At 42.3% G+C, this 16,539-nt stretch overlaps 2 protein-coding genes across 8 annotated transcripts in view; one reads left to right on the top strand and one right to left on the bottom strand.

Moving 5' to 3' along the window:
• Positions 1–16,539, top strand: part of ccdc146 (coiled-coil domain containing 146) — a 71,188-nt gene that overhangs the window by 52,353 nt on the left and 2,296 nt on the right. For 5 of the 6 annotated variants that reach the window (XM_086022017.1, XM_086022016.1, XM_086022014.1 and 2 more), the window contains one exon: positions 1,765–3,664. In XM_086022017.1, the coding sequence (XP_085878143.1) occupies positions 1,765–1,968 (204 nt within the window). In that variant the 3' untranslated portion in view covers positions 1,969–3,664. Of the gene's footprint in view, positions 1–1,764; positions 3,665–5,557; positions 5,615–10,867; positions 10,983–15,056; positions 15,213–16,388; positions 16,534–16,539 lie in introns of those variants that run through there. The other variant, XM_086022015.1, reaches the window with a different exon arrangement.
• gsap (gamma-secretase activating protein) overlaps positions 3,372–16,539 on the bottom strand; it is an 18,828-nt gene continuing 5,660 nt past the window's right edge. For both annotated transcript variants that reach the window (XM_086022021.1, XM_086022022.1), the window contains 19 exons: positions 16,383–16,463; positions 16,129–16,221; positions 15,068–15,236; positions 14,886–14,976; positions 14,726–14,795; positions 14,562–14,641; positions 14,404–14,484; positions 14,064–14,186; positions 13,921–13,973; positions 13,087–13,118; positions 10,865–10,926; positions 9,655–9,750; positions 7,591–7,661; positions 7,352–7,446; positions 7,104–7,223; positions 6,567–6,628; positions 5,531–5,629; positions 5,245–5,341; positions 3,372–5,160 (listed from right to left, as the gene is read on the bottom strand). In XM_086022021.1, the coding sequence (XP_085878147.1) occupies positions 5,060–5,160; positions 5,245–5,341; positions 5,531–5,629; positions 6,567–6,628; positions 7,104–7,223; positions 7,352–7,446; positions 7,591–7,661; positions 9,655–9,750; positions 10,865–10,926; positions 13,087–13,118; positions 13,921–13,973; positions 14,064–14,186; positions 14,404–14,484; positions 14,562–14,641; positions 14,726–14,795; positions 14,886–14,976; positions 15,068–15,236; positions 16,129–16,221; positions 16,383–16,463 (1,676 nt within the window). In that variant the 3' untranslated portion in view covers positions 3,372–5,059. The remainder of the gene's footprint in view (positions 5,161–5,244; positions 5,342–5,530; positions 5,630–6,566; positions 6,629–7,103; positions 7,224–7,351; positions 7,447–7,590; positions 7,662–9,654; positions 9,751–10,864; positions 10,927–13,086; positions 13,119–13,920; positions 13,974–14,063; positions 14,187–14,403; positions 14,485–14,561; positions 14,642–14,725; positions 14,796–14,885; positions 14,977–15,067; positions 15,237–16,128; positions 16,222–16,382; positions 16,464–16,539) is intronic.

Raw genomic sequence — 16,539 nt, 5'->3', positions numbered from 1 at the left:
AGACTGAGGAGATCTAAGACGCAAACACGCATGCCAGGCAAGGCCAGGATTAGCTTTGTCAACATGCGCAAACAAGACGAAGAGGTGGAAATTGGCGCACCGGGCGTCATCGGCCGTGCCTGAAAGCAATCCAGCTGGTCTCTTCTGTAGTTTTATTTTTTTTCCCTCGCCCGCTTTATTCCTGTTGATAGCTGCCGTCCCTGAAAAGAAACCGCAAGCCTCCATATGCAAATGAGAGAGCGGACGTTGCGGGATTCAAAGCTCGTCAACGAGCCACTTCTAAGTATTTAAGCTCTTCCTAAAACGCTCCGCCAACTTCCCAGTTCAATGTGTTTCCTGTCTCTCTGTTAGCCATCCAGGCGTTCTGGCCGCCGCAGTTTGAAGCTAATATTTCTCCTGCCAGGCAATAATCCATTCGTAGGCTTTGAAGTCTCTGGGATTTCAGCTCACCTCATTTCCATGCTGCATGACTGAAAGGTCACGGGAGCATCGGTTGCTTTTTCCCCCTTGAAGAGAACTTTGACCCACTTACCGTACGCCATACTGGATGTATGGAATGCGCAACATTACACGTTCGTATTCATTTGTGGGCAATGTCCACATGGGCCCTCTGAAGTAAATTCAGAGATGTGTTTCTAACTCATTCACTGCCATTGACAAATTCACTCGTCTTTTCACAGTCCAGCCATTCAATCCCAGGAATTTATTTATATGTTTTCAATTTTTTTTCAAACATTAGGGTAAAAGAGTGTCTGAAAATGGCTGGCAGTGAATGAGTTCAACAGCAGAATCCACCTGTTTTTAGCCATCTCAAAGGGCGGCCATTTTGTCACTTCTGTCGAATGAATATGATACCACAGATGCTCAGGGCTCAGGTGACGACCAATCACGGCTCAGCTTCAGTAAACAGGTCAGCCGTGATTGGGTGTTGCCTGAGCCCTGAGCAACTTCGATGTCATTTTCAGTCGACAGAAGTGACAAAGGATGTTGAAGAGACAATGCCTTTTTTTTTCCCATTTCTTTTCATAAATTTTAAGTTTTTTTCATTATTCCAATTGGGCATTTTTTCACTTCACTCGCATTCAAAGTCGGGCATAATCCAAAAGGTCATTTTGTCCAATCAGAAGCTTGAAAAAAGGCACCAAAACCTTATGAAAAAGGGACTTGAACATTAAAATTTGATTTTTTTTTTTTTTTTTTTTTACAATTTTGGGGGGGAAATCTGAATTTCCAAAAGGTGCTAGCAAAAGTTTCCATTTGGACAAAAGGTCAAAAAGCTGAGGCAGGTTTTTGGAATATTCAGTGTGTATGTACTCAGGCCCTCAGGTAAGAAGCACTTCTACTCTGCCAGCTCGTGGTGGTTTGTGAATCCATAAAAGTGAGTCACTACAAAAACAAACTCTCCAGAAACATTTGCAGGAAGTGCATCCAAATTCTTGTGGTGAAAAGTCCATCTGGGTCAGAGCTTGGCCAAATGGCTTTAATGAGCCCGAAGATCATGCGTGGCACCTTAATCACAGCACCGCTGTGGTGTTTGTTCACTCTCAACCGAAAATGTCTTCCGCACTCTTGAGAGAATCACAATGTCTAGTTACTGGCGTGATATATTTCTGTCATTCCCAGCACTTGCATTTGTTTTGACGTATCACAAATATTGAATTTATTATTCCATTTTCGTGATTATACTTGGGCAAAATTGAATTCCAGCGCCGCACTCCAAGGTCACGCATCAATATTAAAACGTTGCCTCGCGTGCGTGTGCAGCTGACAGACGGCGACGAGTGGAAGCGCTTGCCCAACGGACAGTACACCACGGCGGGGAGCCGACCCGATGCCTACATCCCCCACGCCGACGCTCTCCCTCTGCCCAAACCCTACGGCGCGCAGGCCCCCTTCAAGCCCTCCCAACCAGGTGCCAACATGAGACACATACGCAAACCGACACATCTCAAACCCTTAGAACTGTAGAAGAAATACAAAAACAAAACAAAAAATCCCCCACAAAACTAATCATCTAAGTTCCACTGTCTCTTAGCACTGTGCCTCCCTTTTAGCATACCTCCTCTAATTGCTGCATCTGGTTGTAATAGTGTTCTGTTTTTTTCTGTATTTACCGGCAATAGCTTGTTTAGGGCTTTAGTATCAAAATGAGAGTGTGAGTTAGTTCGGAGTTTGGTTTTTTTTTTTTTTTTTTGGGGGGAAATATTTTACCATTTTCGTCTTCTAATGTTGCCGTCTATGAATGCATTGCAGAAGGTTTAAGCCATGAGCTTAAAGGCTGAAAGGAGAAATGTAAATATGGGCAGGATGATCACACAACGGAAGAGGGTAGACAATGATGAAAAAAAAACGGGAGGAATTCAAGGTGGTGCCAAAAGGATAAGAACATTCTAAATATTCACTTGATTCCCGGAATCTTCGTAGCTTGAGAAAAAAATAGTCACGTGACTAAATTGGCATTGTTGCACATCAGTGATTCAGACTTTATTTCTGTTCATAAGACAGTTGCCAGGGGTGGAGTAACTACATTTTATTACGAAAATTTATTTGGATCCATTCAGGAGATGACATCTGTTTAATAGTTAAAGTAAAATGTTAAAGCCACGTGTTGCCATAAACTTGCATGTCAAATGCAAAGAGAAAGTTCTGTAATATAATTAAAAGATTAACTAAAAGAAGTAGCTAACAATTCTAGATCTGTTAAGGTTAAAGTGAACCTAAAGCTTGTTTTATTTTTGGGTCAGTTATTTTAAATTAGTATCTCACAAAGATAACTTAGAGAAAGAGAGCCATGACACGACATTGGCATAATGCGCTACATTAGCCGGCCTAGTAATAAGTTAACCAAAACCAGCTGTAATTTGTTACACTGACACCATTTAGTCTACAATTAATAAATTCTAACAAACCTGCGCTAATAGCTAAACAAGTTAGCGTCTCATACTGTACGTAAAAAAAGAGCACCAAAGGAAAGGACAGGTCAATAAAGTTAAGTTAGTAAGATATTGTGTTCAGGAGTAATGGTGTGTGTGATCATCCATTGCTGGCAGCTGCTGAGAGCTGTCGGATTAATTTAGTGCCAAACGGTTTGGGCTTCATTAGGTGATTACATAACACTGACCGGACGGGGGCAACGACAGCGGAAGCTCAAATTCCCGCTTCAAGAACAGAAATTGCGGGAATTTTTTTTTTTTTTTTTTTTGTGGCAGCACATTACAAGGTGTTTGCTCAAGTTGACTCGACTTGAACTGTCGCTGAGATCATTTCCTGACTGCTAATTTGAAAAATGTTTAGACATGCAAACCAAATGTGTCTGGAGATGTTTTATGGTACAATAAGAGTTCATTGGAATCATATTAATATGAAAAAAGTGGAAACAAAACATGTACTCCTTTTTATTCAAAACCTATAGAATGTTTGGTATTTCACCCCTAAAAATAGCAACACATACCACACAGACATTTTCCAGAGACTGCCTACGGTAAAAAAAATAAAAATAAAAAAAAACTCACTTGATTGATCGCTCACAGTCACGATTCAAAACGGACCACGGCATGCTTGTCTTGTTTTCATCTCCTTTTTGTTTGACGTCATCCTTTCACAAAGCATTTGCTCGACATCTTTCAACAATGTGTTGTGCAAATAAATGTCCTGTCTCATGTCGCCCAGTTGCTTTGTTCCCTCATTATCTCAAACATAAGAAGTGTATCCAAATATTGGAACAATGTGTGACAGTCAAATGATTACAGGAAATAGTTTGACATGATGTCGAACAATCACGATGGAGAAACCGGTCACTCAGCAGTTTTCCTACCAAATAAGGACATGTTTTTTGTTTTTTCTTTCTTTCTTGTGACCGAATGTGTTATTTATCATCTTTCTGAGAACTGAGAATCTGAGAACTTTGTCAGAGCACTTTTTTACTGTCCTGTAAAAAGATTTCCCTCATCATGAATGACACTAAACTCTCAAAAAATAATAGTCTTATAGTAATAATCTTCCATCTTTAGTCCCTCAAGTGTGTCCCGCCGCGCTTCGCATTATCTCCTCATTTAGATTTGCTCTGAAGTAATAATTGCATCTCGGTTTAAAACGTCCCCAGCCATTTGTCCTACCCAGACGGCCAGCTGAACATCTGCTACATCAGTCTAAACGTGTCCGTAACCAGGGGCTGCGAAATAACTCGACCAAGGACCATACAAAACTCTACTTTCAGCAAGACTTGGCGAAACCCTGTTTGATTCATTCGTACAGCACAGCGGTGCCTTGAGATACAAGTGACGATTGAATTGTGGTACGAGCACTGTATGGGGAGCTGTTTATTGCCGCTTCCAGGTGATCGTGAGCTTTCGGTCAAACTTAACCTAAAACAGACGATAACATGTTGTGTGTTTTTAGTCTGATTAGCATAATGCTAGCAAACAATCTAAAACGTCATATACGGGCTAGCAAATATACACGTACATAGATAATGTAACAATACTCACCGGCATGAATTGTTTATCCTCAAAATGTGCACCCATACACAGTGCAATATTGTACAGTGCTATTTTTCTAGCGACATTAGAAGCATTTTTGTATCTCAAGGCACTTCTGTATTTGCTATGACTGATACCAGCTGATAACTTAAGTACAGTCGTATACATTATTGATGATAACTAATACAGTATGTACATAATAAGTGCCTTATTTGTAGACGCTTGGTACTCTCTTCAGTTGACGATATGGTTTTATTCTCACTTTTTGATCTCGTTTGTCATCCCTAACATTGATGTATTGTAATAGAATGTGCGACGAGTTTGCTTGCTCGTTTGTAGGGTTGTATTGATTTAACACCAAAAAAAAGCTTCCCTGACTTGAATTAAATTGTAAACAAATGTAAAAGTGTTCTCCCTTTATCTCTACTCCTGACAACATCCCAGCTTGCAAGCTCTATCTTCCCATTCATCTCTTCCTGCTTGTTTGATTGCTCTCGTTATTCATCATCCCCTTGTCTTCCATCAATCTAGGCTTTGTCTTCCTCGCCCCCTCCCATCTGTCCCTTTTTTTTTTTTGGTGTTCATTTTCCTTCAAAGCCCAGCAGAATGAGTGTCTGTTTCAGAGCAGTCTCCTCCACGAATGTGGCGTCCACGTTCTGCTGCTCCTCGAAGGGGTTCAGAGCTGGAGCACGGGAAGAGGGAAAGCTTCTTTGAGAGGATTCCACGTGAGAAGCATCCACACCGGCGCATCCACGCACGCATTTACCTTGCTCCTCTAGATCAGAAAGCACTTTGGCCAGGTACTTCAGAGGCAGGAACTCTGTTCCGAAGCCTGCTTTGTCTCTGCCGGTGAAAGCAAATCCCTGCAGAAAGACGAGTGGGAAAATTCGACTGACTTTCAGTACTTGGCTTCTGGCAAAAAAGAAGCGTGAAATCATTCGATGAAAGCCAAAGTTGCTTCTGACGTTGATGTGAGTGCTTATGGTGTCAATAACGGAGAATTCTGGAATCCATCATGCATATGCAGTTGTGACTTTGCAAGTGTGTGTTACCTTGTTTTTGTTGTGTCTCCCCAACAGATTCCTGACGTAATCTCTGGAGATGGAAGCCGAACTGACGGGATGATCCCACATATGGTAGAATCCGTTTGCCTACACTCACAAAAAGATGACAGTTTCGAGATGCGCTTCTACAAAAAAAAAAAAAAAAAAACCCGGGAGCATCTAAATATGCCGCTTTCTATTTTGGGCCTTGTGAAATACATACACCTTGCTAATATTTAATACTAAAAGTAAAAAGAAGCAACTACGCTCCATCCGTCATGTTGATACAGAGCTGAGTTGCGCTTCTATTAACCGCAGCCACGAGCTCACGCGAGCACCCATTAATCAATGTTTAATTATTATTTTTTTTCCCCAAGATGAATATTTTAAGCCCGATTGTGAAACTTTGCCACTAAATTATTTACGACACTCAGCCTCGATATCTCGGTCTGACCGACTCGGTTTGACACGGCTGCAAATTACAGCCCTCCGGAATGGCATGCAAAATAAATCGAAAGGAACCAAACGGAACGCGATAAAACCTCGGCGGCGATTGCCAAGATTTGTTGCATCATGCGCACTTGCTTTAACTGCAGTAAGGGTGCCTTATAAATTGGGAATTGAGAGAGGAATTTTCCAAGATAGATAAATAGAGTCACGAGAGGTGTGCAAAACACACCTCCCAAACTCGCCCGGAAAGCATCTGACTGGCAGGAAACAGAACACAGACACAAAACACTCAACATTCCTCTAATCACAATGCACACGGGGGGCACACACACACACATTTATTAACATACTGTACCCGCACACTTAGCACGTGGACGTTACACAACAGACACATAGTGGTGGATCACTCCCAAACATTTGGCCCGAAAACACCACCCAACACACACACACACACAGTAGTCGGTTACACAAGTGCTTTGTGATTGTTGTGCCAGACTTAAAATAACTCATTTCAGGACATCGAAACTTCCTCGCTACTTGTCGACGAGATTCTGCGTTGTTTTAATGCAAGACAGGTGTAAATAAACAATCGTACCTCAGGAAGTCGCTTTAATACGCTGAACTTGAGTTTCTCATTGGCCGCACTGTTGTCCAAATCTGAGCACACCAGAAATGCAAATACGGACACATTAGCATTAGAATTTACGGATTTCAATGCACAGCAACGATGAAAAGCATAGCAATTTATGGCACCGCTGAGGAAAACTACTTTTTTCTGTGCGGTCCATAGTGAATTTACCTTCCTAATATGGCTGCCATAATCAATTAATGTGAAGCTAAAGGGCCGGTCGCTGTACAACGAAAAAAGTATCTCCACATTTTCATTCCAATTGTTTACTTGGTTTAAGTTTTTGTTGGGGTTTTTTTTGGGATAGTGTACAAAAGTATAGTGCAGTACTGTATTCTATTGCTATTTTACTGTATGGACGCTCATATTATTAGAGAATTAGAAAACATTTTAGGGTTGACTTCCCCTTTTAAGTACAGTTCAATTGTACCGGCACTCAAGTGAATACAGTTGCATTTCCTCTTTTACAAGGGTTTATTCTCAATCGTGTGTTTACGTGCGCACCTGTCATGAGTCGAGACACGAAGGTTTCTGTGAGCTGAAGGAAGCGGTGGTCGACGTACTGTAGGAAAGTGTGATGAGGGAGGCAGCGCAAAGCCAACACCGCTAGCAGAGTGTGATAGCCTGTCCGAAAGAAAGCAACAGACCCGTGTGCTTACGATTACACGACCGGGAAGCCTGACACAGCACGACGCCCATGTTGAACCCGTTGTGATTTTCTGACTCGTTGCTTTTGTGTGTGTTGGCGGTACCGGGTGGGAGGGGCATGCACAGACCCCCGGTGGCTTCCAGGATCCGAAGCATGAAGTGGAACACGGCCCACTCGCCCGGTCCGGCCCGCTGTGTGCTGGAACAACACGGCCGGAGAAATTTTGGGCACGGAGGCGTTGCAAAATCACGCGCCGCAATTGTATTCAAGTAAGAGTACTCTTGACTTTCGAATGGGACTGAAGTGAAAAATTGTTCCGCTACAAATGGAGGGGATACTCACAAGCACAGAACATGAGGGCCCAGCTTGTGCTTCAGCCAGACTGACTCCAGCATGCGTCTGATCAGCTCCAGCTACGCACACACCCACACGCACACACACAGTTAGTTGTTTGAGAAAGAGGTTCAATTAGATTTTAATGAAACTCCAGCTTGAGGCATAGGCGGGAATTTGAGCGAACATCTTAAAGCCGGAAAACGACGCGACTTTGCGCATCTTTTTTGCATCTGCGGCCCTCTTTTTTTTCTTCTTTTTTTTTTTATTACATTTTTTTTTTTTGGGTGTCTCAGCTGAGCTCGCTCGCCCGTGTGCTCGCTTCCCTCTTTCGAAGCCACACTTCCCGTTTTCATTTCCACCCAGCCCGGCTGGCGTGTGAAGGCGCGGAACGACACGCCAGCGGGCACATCCGTTCGCCATACGTCTGTCGGCGCGCGGGATGGCTCGACTGCGATTGGTGCGACTAAAGTGTGTACTCAATCAATGACACACACTCGATCGCTGACTGAACATAACAGGAAGACAATCCGCTGCTAGTTTCCACACTCTCCAAATGTCATTGTCCTGCATTGACCTCAATGGAGGCTAGTGAGTAGTTTTTCAAGATATTAGTCATTCATATTTTTTTATTTTTTGCTTTGAATTGAGAGCAAATAAGCAGTAATGATTTATTCCAGATAACCTTTTTGTCCACCATTAGATTGGTTTAAAAATAATATTAGGTTTCTTAGGAGATAATGTCAATGCTCTGCTACTAATAATCTTCGGAATGCACCACATGTATCAATGTTGTCATTGCCATGCACAAATGTTAGCCGAGACTCTGGATTGATGTTTTTGGAGATTAGTTTTGGTTTTTCAAATAACAACGTTCCGGTCTCCTTTGGCTCACTAATACTGGTACTTCTGGATGCTTCTCAGGTTATATAAATTCAATTCTTTCACAGCCATCTTTTCAAGCAGGTGAAGGCTTCTAAATCTGTAGGAAAAGGTGAAACAAAAATCGTTTGTGAGATTATCTAAAAGCAGCCATTCCTCATAGCAAGCCTCTTTCTGATGAAGAGAAAAGTAATAACCTTCATCATCCGCAAGTGTGTTTCTCCTGCATAATTAAAACCTCCCCGGCCGATTTCAAAACAGAACTTTCAATATGTATTCAGTGACTCCTCGCTTGTCTTTGCGCCGCATTATAAAAAGCAATGTATCTCCGTTGTCCGTAGCAACAGGGGGGGGGGGGGCAGGGAATAAATAACTATGACAATAATGTAGTGTGGAGTCGCAATCTATCACAGCAGAACTTCCCGGCTCTTTAAAAGCTGTAATCTATTTCACCCTCCCACCAACTTGTGTCAATGCAGCCATTAGTCTCAATAAGCACCCAAAGGGTGGGGCGGGAGCTTTGGGGGGTTTGGGGCGATCCGAGGGTGATGTTCTTTTGTTTGTGGAGTGGACATTTGGCCCGAGTCGTCCATTTGAGGTTGTGTGCGTGCGGCTCTTGTCGTTTCCATTTCCTTATCATCTGCATTCCAACCGGCGCGGAGTTTACGCTTTCATCGCCATTTGTTTGTTTGTCAGCGAGATTAAGAAAAAAAAAAACAAAAAAAACCCTCCTGGACTCATTTCCATAAAACTTTGTGTAAAAGTGGCGCTGATACCAAGGAGGAACGCATTACATTTTGGGGTGGATCCAAGGCATCAATCGTGATGACAAATAGGTGTATGCGAAGGTGTACAATCAGATTTTTCCACCTTGGCGGAGAGGTTTACGCCGGGCTCGGTGCCATTCACAGTTCTCTTGTTTTGATAAATGTCCCATTGTCTACTCTGGATAGTTTGTAGCTGCTACCTTCCAGGAATACTAAACATTCAGCCTCACAAATTTACATCCTTTCAGCCAGAAATCACAATATGGAAAACGTCTCCTCAAATATGTTGGCAATCCCTGGGAGTGATATTGGGGAAAAAAAAAAAAAAGTCTGTAGCATAACCTTAAGTTAATTTGTACCAAAAGGCCAACAATGAAAAAATCGGCAGTAATTTGTCACATAGGAAGAAAACTAGGATACTGACCAGTTTGGCTACATAGTTGATAATCACGGAATCTATCTTCTTCTTGCCCAGGCGGGGCAGGTGCGTGTTCAGATGCTCTCGTAGCTTCTCCACCGTCTACAACACACACCAAATAAGAACAAGCGCACACTGTTTGGGCTCATGTAGATGAAAGCTGAGCGGCGGGAAAAGATGGAAGCCGGCGACCAGGCGACCGGGTCGTTCTAAGAATAGTCCAAGCGGCGCACTAACATCTTGTCTGAACTCTTAAACTGAAGCTGTCTGCAATTTTGGAATTGCGCTGAGTGCAGGCAAAGCTGCAGGATAAGAAATTGTTCATCAAACTGGTTGAAAAAAGGGGAAACAAAGTCTTTTCTTTTTTGGGGGGGAAAAAAATGGGTTATCTGATTATGTGATGAAAGTTCACCAAATAACACTAAGGAGAAATAATTGCCTTTTTACGTTGGCCAGCTTTCATTCACATAAAAAAAAACAAAAAAACCTGAGGCTCTAAAGCTGTGGTCATTGTAGTTCAGATTGGAGAGAGGTTTACATCGAAAATGGAGAATTCATGAAACCTTTGTAAGTTATTGTTACAGCGCATACTGTTTATCCAAATATTGAGTCAGAAGATTGTTAAAAAAGATGTTTAGTTAGTTCTGGCTAGTTAACTGAACAAGTTGAAAAGTTGGATGGATGAATTTTTGTTAATGATTCATAAGTAGGCTGATGCTAATCTAAATTCTGTCTGACATGATTTGGTCAAATCTGGCTTTTTGTCAACAATTAGCTCAAAACGTTAAATTTTGCCTTATAGACGTTTGCATTATGTTCGAGCCGCCGCTCACCGAGACGCGACTAAACTGGGCGATCGCAAAGCAGTTACACGCCGCTTGCACACTGACAAGCCTCAACAAAAAAACTTTCAGCCAAACATTTTGAGCCTGTGCTGTATTATTTTCCACTCAACCACAAAAACATGGTGTGATTGTCAAGGAAGAAGCCGCCTTAGCCCTTTAATACAAGTGAGCAAACAGGTGGGAATAAAGGAGCGAGTGTGGATATTTGAGAGGCTATTGGCCGCATTCATTGACTGACATAAGACTCTCCACGCTTTGCTTTTCAGCCAAAGGTCCATATGAAATGATTGTAAAGCACCCATTTCGTCCAGTCCACTTTGACCTCATCACACATCTGTGCTGCCAGTAATCGTTTGATTCCCTCTTCTCACCAGGCCGATGAGCAGCCTCTGGTGGTTGTCCTCCTCTTGGAAAAGTGGCACCAGCTTCCTGTCTGGAGGAGACAGAAGAAACGTTTGACGGAAAAACGGAATACTTCCGGAGTCTCAGGTGGGCCTGTGCAATTCACCTCATTAACCCGGTCATTATTAGCATTGGACGTTAAAAAAAAAAAAAAAAAGCAAAAAGGAGCCTTAAAGAGAGAGGAGGATTGTGGGTAATCTAAAGCATTAATGGATTCTTTTTGGGGTGTGTTTTGGCTTTGAAAAAAACATCACAAAGCTTCTTATGAGACTGCGCGTCCCGCTGAGAGCAGATGAATAATTTCGCGCTTTCATATGTAATCTTTATTTAATCACGCATACGCAAGAGGCCGCCTTTTTGATGTGTCATATGTAACAAGTTGCAGGGCGCAGCAGGCCAGCGGCTGCTTTATATGCACATGTATTATTTTAAAACATGCAGGTAATCGTTCTCATTAGCGGAAACATTAGCATTTGCCGCTTATTTACATATTGACTCCCCACATTCGCTTTAGGCAGAAATGCCAAATATTTGCCAGCTTCCAGACACGGATATGTAAATGGTTTAATAGCGTCGCTGTTCATTTTGCACGGCTACTTTGGCGTTCCTTTGGGGGTTTTCCTCCTTTTACATTTTCCACTACACACTTGACATTTTAGAGATGAATTGGGGGGGGGGGGGGGGGAACCTCCAGTTTGATGAATAATGGATGGTGGAGTCGATCAGATGATAATCAAATTTTTACACTAGTTCCGAAGACACATGGATTCATAACATGATAACCCATCTTAAGTGTGCAATTGAGCCACTAGGAACTACAGTGGGCCGAATCCATTTTTTGTCATTTTTGCAGGAGAGTGATTTAACATTTTATGGCGGCAGTAAACTCTGGGGGTTTATATCTTGGTGATTTATAGGCAAGAGTAGTTCCTTTTGGTGCTATTTTTTTTTACAGAAATTGTGGTTTACCTCAGGTTTGGGCATTTTATCTAAAAATGAGTTTAATAATGAACCTTTTTTTTTCGTATGTGATAGGAAGTATCATGAAACCTGTACTGTTCCTTTCACCAACCTCCAACATGAAACATTAATGCGACCGAAAAAAAATACCTCAACATAAATCTGACTCGGTGTTTCATACTTTTTAACTGCATAGTATATATTTTTCAACTTGAAATAGCTTTATAAATTACTATGAAATTGCTGTATCAATGAACTAAAAGATACAACCATGTATTAAAAACGTAAATGTATATATATATATTTATATATTTTTTTTTAATTGTACAATTAGCACAAATAAAAAAGTGTGATTTGTGATTCATCACAAGTTAACTATGGAAATCATGTGATTAATTATGATTACAATTTTTTTGATCAACTGACAGCCATATGTATTTATATGTGTGTGTATTTGCGGTAGGACGTGGGCACTGAATTTGTTTTAAGTTGCATTAAAAACGGCATTAAAAAACATTCATTCAGATTTGCTGATATCTACAGAAACCCAGATGCTGATGCATCAGCACCCAAGCACTACTTATTTTTCCGAGTCTTCTAGCAATCTCTGAACATCGCTTTCTGAGATGTATTTGCAGGAGGCGAAACGTGGTTTCTTTACAAAGGGAGTTGGCCCGGTGTTGCACTGATGAATCAGGAAAAGTGCTGAGTGCAATAACGGCCTGTCAAAATTGAAACTAAAACTTGCAGTGACCAGTATTTAACTGAGACGTGCCTTTTCTCTCTCCGTTTCTGCACTTCACTTAAAATGACCAAAACGTAATTCGCCCTCGGTACTTCTCAGTAGCTCCATTTTTCCGAAACAGCAAAACAAAACACGGGGAAAAAGTTGGAAATCTGGATTCCATCATCACTTATGGGCTGCACCTTTAATGCATGCTATGACCTTGTGGTAGTCTGTATACACCATGAGATCATATACGAAGTCATGAATCAAATGAAGTGAAAGTGAAGATTTTGGCTTGATGCTCAACAGCTGTGGAGGAGGCACAATAAACACGGCATTCTTCACCACTCCCCATTCTCTGTTACTTCATTTTTCGTACTCCTTTTTATCACTCCCATTTTTTCTTTAACAAATGGTGAGCGTGGCCAGGTTAGTTCTGTTGTGTTTTCAAGCGCGCGTGGAGAATGTGACCAAAAGGACCCGCGTGTTTGTTGCGTTTCTTACCAAGATGCCCGGTGTCCACCATGGCAAGGACCCTAGAAAACAGAAAAAACAACTTTGTCGTCAACACCCGAAGCATCATCTTTTGTTTAGATGTGCTTCAAAATCAATTGGGTCCTTCCTCTAGCGTGGGTGGGGTAATCATTCCTGAACATCTGAAGATTGTTCAATGATTGCAGCCGGTGAAACGGTGACCAAAAAAATGTAAAAATAAACAAACGTATATTGTGTGAACCTTTGCCCCAGCCGCTTCATGTGTATTGAATGTCCTTTCATTTTTATTTATTTTTTTCACGTTTCTTCACTTTTGCCATCTGCTATCTCAATCAGCTTGTGTTCAAGATTGAAAATCAACACGATTTGGTGTTTAAAGATCAGAAGAACCGCGGGAAGCCGGAAAAATGACTGTTGGCAGGTTTGACTTTTGACACCTGCCACCTCTTGACGAGTATAATTCCAAATCAATCAGATTCTTGTGCTGATGTGTCCTTAAGAGTTTACAAAATATTAATTGATAACCGTGACAAGTGGAATGCAAGAAACATGCAAATTATTGTGCTCAGCTGGCCACATTTGAAGTATTTTTGAATGCAAGGATACCGCAAACAAATCGAAGTTAAAAAAAGAAAGCAATTAGAACCACTATTAAAACAAGGCTAGGCACTAATAAAAGAAGACGTATATTTTGATTAAAACGCTTTATGGAAAAAATGGCCAAAATAATGCAACAAACATGCCATTATTTCCCACTCCTGGTTGACTGTCAATTATCGTTCATCCAATAGGACTCTCGTTCTGACACAAATAATTATCAAGACAGATAAAAAGTGGCCCTACTTCTTAGTGTTCTCCAACACATGAGTCCAGTGGCCGGATGGTTTCTCAGTCATCTAGAAAAAAAAAACCACACACACAGGAACAAGGGTGGAACAGGCACAAATATTCTCAGCGAGTTGCGCTGTTTTGCTTTACAGCATTACAAGTTTTCTCCAGTAGGCCTGAACGTGGGAGGTTCTGTATCTGGGGTCGGGATCGACCTCGAAATATGTTGTCCTCTCCGTGTTCCACTGCAGCTCGGACCAGAAACCCTGGAGACTCCTGGCCTGCACGAAGCAGCAAGACAACAAAAGCACACAGTGAGCACACTGCGTAACTGTGTGAAACAGGTCAAAATTGAAAAATAAAAACAGACTTTGAGAGTCTCTCATACCATCAAACTAGAAAATCATGGTCGAATGCAACCATCATGTATCTTTTGTCATGCATTCCGATGCAGGGAATGTACTTAAGAAATCGTTCCAATTTCACGCGTGTCATTACCTTCCCTTTAAAGACGGACTCGGTATGCAACTGAGTGGTGCACAGCACACCGGGGATCTCCGTCAGACATGCTGGCACCTCCTGCACGGCCGAGAGTGTGAACCAGGTGCAAGGATTTAAAAAAAAAAAAAAAAAAAAATACAACACGTGGAGGCTACCTTCATGTCAAACACTGTTGAGCAAGGCAGCAGTTTATCCAGACTGAGGGACCTCTGGTAGCTTATTTTGTATAAAGATGCTGTTAAAAAAAAAAAAAAAAAACAACCTAGAGCAGCTTTATCAAGGTTATTAAGAGGCATCCGACTTTTTTTTTCACTCTCACCTAGAATGAACTCTTGGATCTGGTCAAAGGAGTCGAGAACTTTTACATTGTCACACAGCCGCGCAATCATCTGCAGGCAGACAGACACCCCCAAAAATTGTTTACGTGTGGAGGCGACGCCGCGGCGCTTAAATGCCGGCCTTTCTGCTTGGCCGCGTACCTCCTGCTCCACGTTTGGGTCATTTCCGCTGTGAAGAAGCAGGCAGTGAAGGGCAGCCAGGCGTTGAGCGTCGGCCGTGTTATCGGGTCTCCTTGGGAGATGGATCGAGTACGGAAACATAGTCACGCTTTTACCTGACTCCGACTGTCTACTGCCTTCTCCTTCCTGTAGGTGGCGCTCACCCGGACGGCGGGTGTGAATGTAGGATCTGCAGAAGGCGGGCGGGGCTGAGTTGGACACCGTGGATGGTCCCGCCTGCCAGGTCCAACAGGGCCGTGCTTGACTCCTCCTCCGCGTGCAGTACGGCCAACCTTCCGGACTTTGACGGTAGGCCCAAGTCGGCATCGCAGCCTATTTTTTTTTTTTTTTAAAAAGCTATTGTGTGTCATGCAGAAGGAAATGGTCATCCACGAAGGTACGTTGCGTGCAGATTCATTTCCGCCCATTACGCAGCTTAGTTCGATCATTGTTTTATTTATTGCATCACTCGTGACCATTTCAGAATTCATTTTAATAGCTAAAATTGAATTTGAATGGACTCCGACACACAGGATGTTGAAATGAATTTGAATCGGCACATATCAGCTCCAAACAAAATGTTTGGGCAGCCATTTTAAAGGCTTGCATTAAAGCAAGGTATTCCAGGAAATGAAGTGCTGTTCTATCATCCATTTCAAACCATTTCAACGTTTTTGAGGAGGTGTTTAATGCTAATTAAAAAAAAAAAAATTGCTACATTTGACTATTTACTATGATTATAATGCACATAGAGTCCTTGCATGAATTTCATGGAATGTATGGAATTTCAAATTTAAGACTTGAATTCAAGAATTACATTTAGGGATGATTTTCAATTCAAGTCTGAATTCCGTACAGCCCCGTTTGGGATGGGAAGACGATGTAAGGAGCGGTTTGCTTTTTTGGAGACACGTCACACAACGCAGAGTCACTGATATTGTAGTGCGTAACATGGACAACAATAATAATTCGTTTTTATCGCCTTACTCCATTAATCGGTGGGACGATTAGTCGCATAGTCGATTCTAAAAATATTCAGTAGTTAGAGCCCTACTGGGTATAAAATATTTTTAGAAGGGGCGTCAATTGCTTGCTAGCCTAGGTACTAATGCTGTAAAGCTAATGTCTATAAGATACAAGTTAGACAATTCCAAGCACACACAACCAATGTAGCTCAGTGGGATAACACTTAATTAGAAAAAGAGTGCGGAACACTTTATCTTACCAGACAGGAAGAGGGAGTGGCAGATCATCTCCTGCTGCCTGGTGTTGATGCAGTGCAGGAAGCGCGCATGCAGGTACACCACGACGTAGTAACCTACATATGCAAATAACAACCCCGCTTGTTAGCGTACGCGCTGCTCGGCTGACGTTGAGGCCAAATTAGGCCACACACTCTCAGTTGTTTTTCGAAATTCTCTGAAAAGAGCAGAAGTGTGTCTCCGTGTGTGTGTGTGTGTGTGTGTGTGCGTGTTTGACCTATAGGGATGAAGAGCGGCTGGAGCTGCACGCTGTCCCGTGTCGGCTGCCCCAAAGTGACCCGGAAAGTCTTTCTGCAGTCTGAAAGAGGATGAAAAGGGAAAATGAGTTGACATGCTGGCCCTTCACAGCTGGCGACGCGTGACTGCGGGTAACA

Source organism: Filicampus tigris, chromosome 22 (genome assembly GCF_054856515.1).
Source record: "Filicampus tigris isolate MCC_2025a chromosome 22, RoL_Ftig_1.0, whole genome shotgun sequence".
Taxonomy (NCBI): Eukaryota; Metazoa; Chordata; class Actinopteri; order Syngnathiformes; family Syngnathidae; genus Filicampus; species Filicampus tigris.
This window is presented reverse-complemented; position numbering and strand designations above follow the sequence as displayed.